This window comes from Plecotus auritus (genome assembly GCF_963455305.1).
Source record: "Plecotus auritus genome assembly, chromosome: X".
NCBI classification, from domain to species: domain Eukaryota; kingdom Metazoa; phylum Chordata; class Mammalia; order Chiroptera; family Vespertilionidae; genus Plecotus; species Plecotus auritus.
This window is the reverse complement of record NC_137784.1, coordinates 49,240,785-49,253,215: the sequence shown is the minus strand read 5'-3', so window position 1 is coordinate 49,253,215 and position 12,431 is coordinate 49,240,785. Positions and strand designations below refer to the sequence as shown.

Below are 12,431 nucleotides of genomic sequence, written 5' to 3'. Positions count from 1 at the left end.
TCTTTCAACACTTAGCCAAACATGCACTTACCCTGTGGATCAGCCCAGTGTGTAAACTTTGGTATTCTCTGGTCTTTTCATGTGCCTTGCCCTAGGCATGCATTTGCCTTTCTAAATCACCCCATATAGGATATAGGTACTTTCTTAATTTCCTAAAGAATCTTCCCTAGTTTTAGCTCCTATGGTTAGACAGTTTATTGTGTGTTCACCCATTATTTGTGGTTTGTTAGTTTGCCTTGTGACATTTTTTTAAACAAATGCCCACCCCTTTTTCAGCCTACATTCTGAACTGAGTGACACAGAGGTGATCACCATGTCTCAGTCCTTCAGGTGGCCCCCGGACACATTAGAGCAGACATACACAATAGTATGTGAATAAGCTTTGCTGAACTCACTTGGAAACTAGGAATAAATATCTCACACTAAGAACATAGGCTGATGCCACGTAAAGACTGCCTCCACTTTAGGAATGGTAATGCTCTGGGGAGAGGGCTGTGGAAAGGGAAAGTAAAAATGGCACAAAAATTTCCTATCATTTACAAGTTGCCTTTTTCTCCATTCAGCATTTATTTCATTATATAAACCTTTGACTGTTTCCAAAAGTTATGACAATATTGATTCTGACAGTTTCTGCTTGCTTTTCTATGTTTCTGTGAAGGAATGAAAGCTTAGAGCTGCTGCCTCTTCCATTGTCCTGGCATCCTCTGTCATTTTTAATATATGGATTTCACCATCTCCCTGTGTATCCCTATGTACCAGAAAATCAAAGTATGAAGAAAATGAAGGATATTTTAAGTATAAAGCATCTGGGGAGCAGGCCTGGGAGAGGCACATGTCATTTTAATCCATTGGCTAAAAACTAGGCACATGGCTCACCTAACTGCAGTGGTGAACAATACAGTTTCTGCCAGAACTACCAAATAGTTCATATCCATTGATAATTAGAATTGTGTCTTTGAGAAAGTGCTATGACATATCAGGCTGGAACCTTGTTCCTAGGTTAAAATATCATAGCTAGAAGAATATTTATAGGGCATCTATTTGAATTTCATATGACTCCCCAAAATTGAGAGGGGTCAGCCAGAGTCACACTGAGTCAATACCAGATCTCAGCCAAGAGCCAGCTGGATTACTCATCTCTCCTCTATACCATTGGCATTCAGAGATTTTTTTTTACCATTGCCAAGAGTAATAATAAATTTTTCATCACAAGCCAACACATACTTATATAGGTTTTATCTGTAAAATTTTACAAAGCAATACTGAGGTAGTGAATATAGCTATTTGTCAAATCTCTCTAGCTCCTTACTTTCTAGAACATTGTAGAACTTCACTTTTTTTTTACTTTTATAGTTATTAATAATCAGATGATATGTGTGATCAATAATATGAGAGCAACATGACATGGGATAGAACCAGTGCATAGCTCACTATGTTCTTTTCCCTGATGCTCCAATCATGGCGGCACAAAGATGAAGCCGCTGTCACCCTGGGTGACCCAATGAGAATAATGTAAAGCAGAGCCCCCAGGAAACTTCTGGTAGGCAAATAATGTGAATGAGAAATAAACTTTTGTGGGTTTTTTTTAAGACACAGATTTGGAGTTTACTTTTTGCCATAGCATGACATAGCCTATGCTAACTGATGTAAGTACCTAGCTTTAGTGTATGTTATGCACTGTAGTATTTTATATCATTATTTTATTTTGCGTTGTTTCAAATTTTTAGTGCTGCTTGAAACCTAGTAAACTGATTTCATGACTTGGTAATGGGTTTCAACTTGCAGTTTGTAAACTCTGTACAATGCCCACTTGTCCCATAGCCAATCCTCTATCCAAGTTCCTGTACAGCAATGCTAGTGACTCCATTTCTCTGCAGGGTTGTGGTTATGGAGATGGTGGAGATGCATACTGCACAGCCTGCCTTCCACGCAGATACAAAAGTAGCTGGAGCCATCATAGATGTCAGAGTTGCATCACCTGTGCTGTCATCAATCATGTCCAGAAGGCCAATTGCACAGCTACCTCTAATGCTGTCTGTGGAGACTGTCTTCCAAGGTGAGCCTGCTGTATGAAGTGAAGCTGTTCTGGGCCTTCTCCAGCCATTGGAGGTCTCTCAGAGCCTAGATAAAGTAGTCTAACTGTCCATATCTTGATGAGTTTAAGCACCCACTAAGGCAAAGCAGTGTCTTGCAAGATTCCACTATGAAGTGCTTATCACATGGTCAGCCACAGATGAGTATTTAACAACTTTGTTATTATGCTGGCATGTTTAGCTCAGGTCCAACATTCAAGGTAAATCTCATTGTAGACATAAAAGAAATTAGGAAGCAGTTGGTGTGAAAGCAGTGCTCTCCTCTCTTGTGATATTAATTCCCTTTTTAGTTATAGGGTGTGGTAAATTGGGAGGAAAAGTGGAGTATCTGGGACTCTGAGTCTGAATAAGACATAGAGAGAGATAATTCATGAGGGGTGATGGTGGGTGCTGGCTTCTAGGAGGGTAAGACTCCTAAAAGCTGCCTATGGTCTCAGGAAGGACAAATCCAAGGGCATTGATTGTTTGATCACCTTGCAACTCTTTCTTGCTCTGACCACAGGTTCTACCAAAAGACATGCATTGGAGGCCTGCAGGACCGAGAGTGCATCCCATGCACAAAGCAGACCCCCACCTCTGAGGCTCAATGTTTGTATCCAGTTCTCTTCTCTTTTTCCTTCTCCAACCCATTGGGAAGCAGTAAGACAGCGTAGTAAAGACTTTTACTACCCCCTCATACTTCTTCCTATAGGGTAGGTTGGCAAGGGAATCAGATTTGAATCCTGATTTTCCAATGTATTATCTGTGTAACCCTCTGCAAATCATTGAAATTTGTTGACCCGCATCTGGAAAAAAAAATGTGTTAGGACTATCATTATTTTTCATATTTTATGGGATGGCTATCTAGATCTAATAAAATAATGGATTTAGAAAGTAGCTTATAAATTATAACATGTGTATACTTGTGGATGATGATGATGATGATGATATGAGGTTTATAATAGTCCCTAGTGCTTAGGACTAGTAAAGGCTAAATGAAGTACTAGGATCTAGTCTATGCTTATATCACCATCAATATATCTGTCCATCTGTCTATAATTTTCATCTATCTATCATCTATATATCTACTCATGTATTCTTTTTAAATTATTGATGACTTTTTAAATAATATAGTTCAAATATGTAGAAATATTTAAAATGCAGAAAATATAAAATGCTCATTTAGACAACATCCATAAATCTTGACATTTTGCATATTTGCTTCAGATATTTTTAAAAGAATGAAAACTCCACATGTTTAATGGAATTCCCTTTTTCATCCATTCTGAGTTCTAGTATCTACCAACCTCCCAGAGGCAGCCACTATCATGAAATTGTATGTATCTTGCTGGTAGGCTATGCTACAGTAACAAACTCCACAATCTGAGTAATTTAATACAATAAAAGTTTGTTTTTCACTATACAAAGGCCTTCCTCCATTTTGTGACTATATCATCCACATCATGTGACTTCCAGGTTAATGGGAAATGAAAAGAGATTGAGAGGCATACTTGCTTTTAACTGCTTCAGTCTGCAAGTGACACACATCCATTGGCCAGAAGTACTCTGATGGCCTTAGTATGAGTGAGTGGGAAATGCAGAGAAGCATGTGAATAATTGGTGAACACTATGACTCTCCAATTTCTCTACTCATGTTTTAATACTTATTTTCTTTTGTAACATCTATAATAATAAAAGCATAATATGCAAATCAACCAAACAGCCAAACAGCGGAATGACTGTCTAGATGACCATGCAGTGGTGCCAGGCCAGCCAAGGTAGGTGTGATGTGATTGGTTGGGGCTCCACTCACCTGGTCAGGGCTCTATGATTGATCTCTCTGCAGAGGGAGGCCCAGTTAGGCATCAATCAGGCTGGCAGGGGAGTGGTTAGGTGGTGATCAGGCTGGCAGGCAGAAGTGGTTAGGGGCAATCAGGAAGGCAGGCAGGTGAGCAGTTGGGATCCAGCAGTCCTGGATTGTGATATACATATTTATCTATCAATAATATATGCTGTTATTTATATTTTATAATCCTATCTAATAAAAGAGTAATATGCAAATTAACCATCACTCCGCTACACCCACAAGCCATGCCCACCAGCCAATCAGGAGCAAATATGCAAATAAACCCAACCAAGATGGCTACAGCCACAGAGAGCAGGAGGGAGGCTTGGGTTTCCCCAGCGATGGAGGAAGCCAAGCTTTCCGCCTGCCCTGGCCGGCCTAGGCCTCCACTCAAGGCTACAAAGTTTCAATGATAGAAGATACATAAACCCAAACAGAAATGGCAGCAGCCATGGAGCTGGAAAGAGCAGGAGGCTAGGGTTGCCCCCAGCGATGGAGGAAGCCAAGCTTTCCGCACACCCTGGCTGGCCCAGGACTCCGCTTAAGACTACAAAGTTTCAATTATAGAAGATACATAAATCCCCCCAAAAAATGGCTGCCACCTCGGAGCAAGCAGAAGGCTTGGTTCCGCTCCAGGCTACAAAGTTTCAATTGTAGAAAATAAATAAACCCCCAGATACCAGGGCCTCCGCTTGGGTCACCAGAGGGCGTGGCCGGCCTGTAAACCACCACAGACCCCTCGCCCAGGCCACCCCACGCCCCAAGGGAACCCCCACCCTGATCCGGGACACCCTTCAGGGCAAACCAGCTGGCCCCCACCCATGCACCAGGCCTCTATCCTATCTAATAAAAGAGTAATATGCAGATTGACCATCACTCCAACACACAAGATGGCTGCCCCCATGTGGTCAAAGATCCTGCCCCCATGTGGACACAAGATGGCCACCACAAGATGGCCAGCAGGGGAGGGCACTTGGAAGGAACCAGGCCTGCAAGGGAGGGCAGTTGGGGGTGACCAAGCTGGCAGAGGAGGGAAGTTGGGGGTGACCAGGCCTGCAGGGGAGGGCAGTTAGGGGCAAACAGACTGGCAGGGGAGCAGTTAGGCATCAATCAGGCTGGCAGGGGAGTGGTTAGGTGGTGATCAGGCTGGCAGGCAGAAGTGGTTAGGGGCAATCAAGAAGGCAGGCAGGTGAGCAGTTGGGATCCAGCAGTCCTGGATTGTGAAAGGGATGTCTGACTGCCCATTTAGGCCCTGTGGGATCGGGTCTAAACGGGCAGTCGGACATCCCTCGAGGGGTCCCAGATTGGAGAGGGTGCAGGCTGGGCTGAGGGACACCCCCCTCCCCCATGCACGAATTTCGTGCACCGGGCCTCTAGTGTTTTATATAAATGACATCAAGCTACACACTTCCTTTTTCTGATTTCTTTTCTCCTCTGGATTATTTATATGAATCAATACAGGTATGTTATTTTAAATGCTATATGATAATATTATATCATAGGATTATATCAAGATTTATTTATTCTGTGCCCATGGATGATCACTTTAATTTGTTTCCATTTTCCTAGGTTATATAACTAGAGGTGACATAGAAAGACCATAGGACATGTACATCTTCAAATATTTGTACTAATTTATACCATATTAGCAGTATATGCTAATATCTCTGCTTTGTTGTTTACATTTTTGCCTGATCCACAAAGGAGTAAAACCAGCTTATCAGCCCTAAAAGGGAAAAACCCTAGGGAGAGATGGATGGCCTGAGGAAGTCCAGGCCCAGTGTCAGGGTGACTGTTGACTGCCTAAACTGACTGACTTCCCCCAATTTCTTGTCTCACAAGTGCCTTCCAGTTGAGCTTAGTGAAGGCAGATGTACCCACAGTGCCCCCTCAGGAGGCCACACTTGTACTGGTGAGCAGTCTGCTCATGGTGTTTACGCTGGCATTCCTAAGGCTCTTCTTCCTCTACTGCAAGCAGTTCTTCAACAGACATTGCCAAGATGGTAAGTGTAGCTGCTTCAAGTATTACATGAATCAAGGCTATAATCACCAAAAAAGATGAATTTTCTGGGACTGGGAGCTAGTAGACCTTCCATACAGTGCTGGAAAACCCTGGAGGTAGACTATCGAGAGCTGGCAGTAGAAAGCATGGGACTTCAGAGATGACTGAGACCAACCCTGAGCATTCACGGGACCTGCTTCATTAAGATACAGAGGTTCATAAAGGAACAAAACATCATAGGAAAACCATTAAAATAAATTCTTCAGAACTAGGTTCTAAATCTACGTCTGAATCACTGTTTAACTATAGATAAGTCATCTAACTTCTTTGGGCCTCTTTCTCCCTAATCTTTAAAATGACAGAATTAGATTACTTGGTTTTTAAAGTTATTTTAAAATTTTTCATTTCTAATAATAGGAACATGTCAGGAATGAAGGGAAACTGACTGGATTTGAGATATGACTGTAATAAGAGTGGGTGAAGTCTCAGGTAACTGTTATTAGTATAGTAATAACGCAAATGTTGCTAGCTGAGAGCCCTGAGTACAGAGGAGTTGGCAAATCTAGACATTCTTTCCCCAGACAATGATATCCAAAAAGATCTGGCAGACCATAGGAGATAGCCATGTGAAATTCTAAATGAAAGGTCATATTTAAATCAGTGGTAACATTGTGATCTCTTTTCATTACAACTTCAACCATTACCCAAGAATGGAGGAAAGAATGTCCAGATCACTGAGGGCAAAGATGGGGGTTGTAGGATGATGGCAGACCAGGACCAGGCAGGGTATTAAAACTCCAGTCAAGGGTACTGAGGCTCAGTACAGTTTAAGCATCATCAAGGGAATTAAAAGCTATGGAGAGATACTAAAACAGGAACACAGGCTACTGAATGTTCTTAATGCATCTGCAAAGTGCTATTGATTTAGTAAGGTTTACAGGATATTTGGGTGCTTAAGACTCCTCTGTAGTTGACTGGATACAGGGCCCAAAGCAATACAACTTTTACCTCTCTATATTTGTATGAGAAGATCCCTCTTATATAGACCTACCTTAGTCAGTTTGACTCTAGAGCCTGTCATATGATCTTTAAAAAGCCTAACATATGTGCTTGGCTGTACCCCTGGTTTAAATTGAGATTAATCTAGCATTTCAGGGGCTTCAGGGACAAAAAGGGAACACTGTTGTCGATTTATAACCCTTATTAAACTCTATTTCTCTCTCCTCTACTCATTGGAAATTGTGGTTCAGGGTAGACCATCCTGTATTTGACCTTGGAGGTTAGTTTCTCAAATAGGAGCTGTTGCCCAGTCTTTGTGCATGGGCACAAAACATAGACAATGAAGTCTGTGGGCCACAGAGCCCAGAAAGATGAGGCACCATCTGAGAGCTGCCTGTCTCCCTTTTCTTGACTCTGAGAAAAGAAATAAGTAACTTTTCTATGCTTTTTCTCTGTCCTCAACATAATGTAGTACCCTTCTGTGAAGAACTGAGGGCAGGCAGCTCCCTTAGGGTCTCCATATGGAAAAGAGGGTTAGACAATTTTTCCATTGAGATGGGTGCTTATCAGGAGTCAAAAGCATACTGTGACTGTATAGGTGAGATTAACATGTGAATTAGATCCAATATAAGGTGCAATAGAGAGTAGTAGTGACTGTGGCAAACTGAAGAATTCATCTCCTGTCTAAAGGGGAATTTACTACTCCGATTCAGTTTTCTGTTACCATGTGGGGATACTCAATGTTTCAAGATCTCCTGGATTTTTCAAAAGAGCCAAATATCTGTATTTTTTAAATGAAACAGTTTTGAGACAGAACCAAGATGGCAGCATAGGTAAACACCTCTACTTGCTGCCTCCGACAACCACATCAAAATTACAACTAAAATACATAACAACTATCATCCAGAACCACAGGAAAGCTGGATGAGTGGAAGAACTACAACTAGAGAGGTTAAGAAGAAAGCGCATTGAGACTGGTAGGAGATAAGGAGGCACAGAACAGGCTGGCACCTGGGTGTGCTGCTTTTTTAATCAGGAGGGAGATACAAGCTCCCACCTGCTCTGAGCTCCAGTGCTGGGTGAAACTTGAGGGGACCCAGACACATACTGGGAGAAACTGGACAGTCTGGCATCAGGGCAGGAACATGGGGGCGGCTTTCTTTTAGACGGAGGTGCTCACCATAGTCATGGACATTGTTCCTGTGCTGGGACCTCCCTGGTGCAGGACTGACTGGCAGCCATTGCTGTTTGCTCCACCCTGGAGATTCCCTAAGATCCCGGCTTACTCAATTTACAACCCCACCCAAGCTGTGCACAGTGGCTTTTGCATATGAATGGTCTGTCCTTTCTCAGCCTAAAACCTGTCAAACAAGTTGTAGCTGTGTCAGAGAGCCCCAAAGCTATCAAAAGAAGGCCCAGCACCAGCCTGCCTTGTTTCACAACTGGGCCTCATCTGGGCAATTCCAAACCTGATACAAAGAGGAGGAATCTGAAGATCTCTCTGTAGCTCCTGCTGAGTAGCCCCAGGTAGTGGCTGACTTTGCACCTCCTTGGAGATCCAAGAGCCAGTGTACCCAGTGGTCAGTGCAAGACCATATCAGATTACAACTCTTCACATCCATAAGTGACACACTCAAGGGGCAGACTCAGTGAGCACCAAAGCCCCACTGAAGCAAGTCCTGTCCCATAAGGGTGTCTACTGCACAGCAGCTCTTCCATTGTAGACACAGCTGGTCCTCACAGCCAATTGGCCTGGAGGTCAATTCCTCCCAGTGATATCAACAGCAATCAGACTCAACTACAACAAGACTGTGCACACAGCCCACAAATGGGTGCACCAAGAGTGTCCACCTCAGGTAATTGGGGAGGCTGAGCCACTGGGCCCTACAGGAAACCTACTACACAAGGCCATTCTATCAACTCAAGAAGACTTACCAGCTATACAATACATGGAAACAAACACAGGGAAGCAGCCTAAATGCAGAGACAAAGAGACATGTTACAAATGAAAGAAATGGAAGAAAGCAAACTACTGGATATAGAGTTCAAAACCACAGTTATAAGGTTACTGAAGAATCTTCTAGAAACCTCCGAGGAACTTAGCGAGAACTTCAAGGATCTTAGGGAGAATGCCAAAAAGAAAATGGAAAAGGGCCTGTCAGAAATTAAGCATACACTGACTGAAATAAAAAATAATATACAGAGATTCAATAGTAGACTAGAGGATCCCAAGAATCAAGTCAAAGATTTGAAATACAAGGAAGCAAAAAACACCCAACTGGAAGAGCAAAAAGAAAAAAGAACCCAAACATATGAAGATACTGTAAGGAGCCTCTGGGACAACTTCAAGCATACCAACATCCAAATTATGGGGGTCCCAGAAGAAGAGAGAAAGGAAGATATTGAAAACCTATTTGAAGAAATGACAGAAACCTTCCCCTACCTGGTGAAAGAAATAGACTTATAAGTCCAGGAAGTGCAGAGAACCCCAAACAAAAGGAATCCAAAGAGGACCACACAGGGACACATCATAATTAAAATGCCAAGAGCAAAAGACAAAAAGAGAATATTAAAAGCAGCAAGAGAAAAACAGTTAGTTACCTACAAGGGAGTACCCATATGACTGTCAGCTGATTTCTCAACAGAAACTATGCAGGCCAGAAGGGAGTGGCAAGAAATATTCAAAGTGATGAATAGCAAGAACCTACAACCAAGATTACTCTACCCAGCAAAGCTATCATTTAGAATTGAATATCAGATAAAGAGCTTCGCAGACATGAAAAAGCTAAAGGAGTTCATCACAACCACACCAGTATTAAATGAAATGCTGAAGGGTATTCTTTAAGAAGAGGAAGAAGAAAAAGGTAAAGATGAAAAAATATGAACAACAAAGTGACAACAAATACATATCTATCAACAAGTGAATCTAAACATCAAATGAATAAAAAATCTGATGAACAGAATAAACTGGTGAATGTAATAGAATCAGGGGCATGGAAATGGAGTGGACTGCCAATTCTCAGGGGGACGGGGTTATGGGGGAGGTGTGGGAAGAGATTGGACAAAGATCTTATATGCATGTATGCAGTAGCTATGGATGTGGACAGTGGGGTGGTGAGGACCTGGGGTGGGGTGGGAATAGGGTGGAGTGGAGCTGTGGGGAGGGGGGAGGAAGGGACATCTGTAATAATCTAAACAATAAAGATTAAAAAATTAAAAAATAAATAAAATTTTAAAAAATAAATAATGAAATGAAATATCTTCAAGCTCTGACAATGAGTTCTAATAAAAAGTAAAATAACAACCACAATGTGAAGGTCAAGAAAATACACATAGGCTCAGTTTGTAATCTGATGTCAAATCAGACTTAGGCATGAAGGATATATTACTTTCCATCACTGACATAACAAATTACCACAAATTTGGTGGCTTAAAAATGACACCCATTTATTATCTCTCTATTTCCATAGATCAGAAGTTTTGCAGACTCAGTTGAATCTCTGCTTAGAGTCTCACAAGGCTGAAATAAAGGTGTAGGGAGGGCTGTGTTCCTTTCTGGAAGCTCCAGAGGAGACTGCATTTCCTTGATCATTCAGGAAGATGGAAGAATTCAGTTCCTTGCATTTATAAGGCTGAGGTCCCATTTGTATATTGACTGTCATCTGAGAGTCATCTCCAGTTTCTAGAGGTCACCAACATCCTCTGACTTATGACCCTGTTCCATTTTCAAAACTAGCAATGATGAGTTGAGTTCTTTTGATGACTCATCTTTCTGATATTCTCTCTGATTCTTCTGGCCCCCTCTTCTACTGTTAAGGACACATGTGATTACTTTTGGCCCCCTTGGGTAATCCAGGGTAATGTCCCTATTTTAAGGCCCATGTTCTTAATACTATCTTAAGTGCCTTTGCCATATAACATACACACAAGCATAACACCAGAGGGTGAAAATCATGGGGTTGGGTGTCAAAACCCTGCTTCCCACAAAGGTTTACTCTTTCTCTGGATAAATGAGTCTTTTATCAAATATATATATATATATATTTATTGTTGACAGTATTAAAGACATACCTCTTCCCCCTTTTTCCCCCTCCACCAAACCCCTACCCCTCTAGCCCTTCACCACACTATTGTCTGTGTCCATGGGCAATGCATATAAGTATATGAATTATTTAGTTTATCTCTTCCATGCCTCCATGCCTCTGGACCTATTTTGTTGGTCCATTTATTTTCTTCATTAGATTCCACAAATAAGTCAGATCCTATGATATTTGTCTTTTTCTGACTGACTTATTTCACTTAGCATTATAATATCCCCTGCTTCACTACCAGGTAACCTCAATATGATACCACAATTTAAGTGTGTTTCTCAGATGTCATCTCAGACTCATATTAGGTGGCCTGGTCCCTAGGAAGAGGAAGGAGAGTGCTAGTTCCCAAACCCTTTTTATCTTGTATTCAGGACCAGGTGCCTTCTGAAAGAAGCCCCTGCCTTTGGGTGACCCAGTGGCTTTCTGCTTCAAGTTACAGGAGTTTCGCTGCAGTTTGAGGCTGACAAGGCAGCGGAGGAGAAATCTCTCTTCCCTAGGCCACCTGGCCAAGAAACCAATCCTGAGTCCCCACTGAGTGAAAGCATCTTTGAGACCCAGCCATTTAACCCCATCCTGGATGACGACCGCAGTGCAACTCATGGCTTCCCCACCCAGAAATATTTTACCATGGCCTCCTACGCCTCAGAGAGACGCTCTCACTGGGTCCACACTCTCATTGAATGCACAGAGCTGGACCTGCAAAAGTTTTCCAGCTCTGACTCCTATACTGGAACTGAGACCTTGCAGGGAGACACAGCTGAAAGCTCTGGAGAGAGGCTGAAACTCAATGTGCCTCTTGAAGTTCCCAGCCCTTAGCTCTACTGAGGTGAGCTGGAAAGATGGGGAAGAAAGACCAGAAATTTGGGACCACCCCCAGAAGAATTATCCTCTTGAATACTGCTGTTCAGTAGGGCTAGCAGTAGAGGAACAGCAAACTAGGATCACTGGTGGATGTTAGAGCAACAGTGATAATACTATTCATTTGAGCAAGTCAGATATCACATTTCTGGGCCTTCAAGGAACTGACTAGGTTGATGTGACACTTGTCTCTTTATTCTGGCCTGTTGCAAGGATTCTCAGGTCCCACTTTCTAATAGTTATTTGGTGATCTCCCTTCATGTAAACAAGCACCATGACACAGTAGAAAAATATACAGGCCCTGACATCTGGGAGCCCTATATTTCAAATCTACCTACATCCATTAATAGCTATGTGAACCTTGTGTAAATTTCTTTACCTCTATGAGCTTCAGGTCCTTAATCTGTAAAATTTAGAAAGCACAAGTCACCTCATATCTTCTGCGAGTGTTGAATGAGAAATGCATGTGCAAGTGCCTTTTATAGTATTTGATGCATTAGAGATGTTTAAATTATGTTAGTTTTTCTTTCCTTTCCCCACTCCCAGCCACAATCTACACAGCC

The 12,431-nt window shown here is 42.2% G+C and overlaps 1 protein-coding gene across 1 annotated transcript in view; it reads left to right on the top strand.

Annotated features, from left to right (window-relative positions):
* EDA2R (ectodysplasin A2 receptor) overlaps positions 1 to 11,826 on the top strand; it is a gene marked incomplete at both ends in the record, with an annotated part of 36,553 nt that extends 24,727 nt beyond the window's left edge. Inside the window, 3 exons of the mRNA XM_080653511.1 lie at positions 1,878 to 2,067; positions 5,771 to 5,921; positions 11,444 to 11,826. Of these exons, the coding sequence (XP_080509637.1) occupies positions 1,878 to 2,067; positions 5,771 to 5,921; positions 11,444 to 11,826 (724 nt within the window). The remainder of the gene's footprint in view (positions 1 to 1,877; positions 2,068 to 5,770; positions 5,922 to 11,443) is intronic.
* Between the last annotated feature and the right edge of the window lie 605 nt (positions 11,827 to 12,431).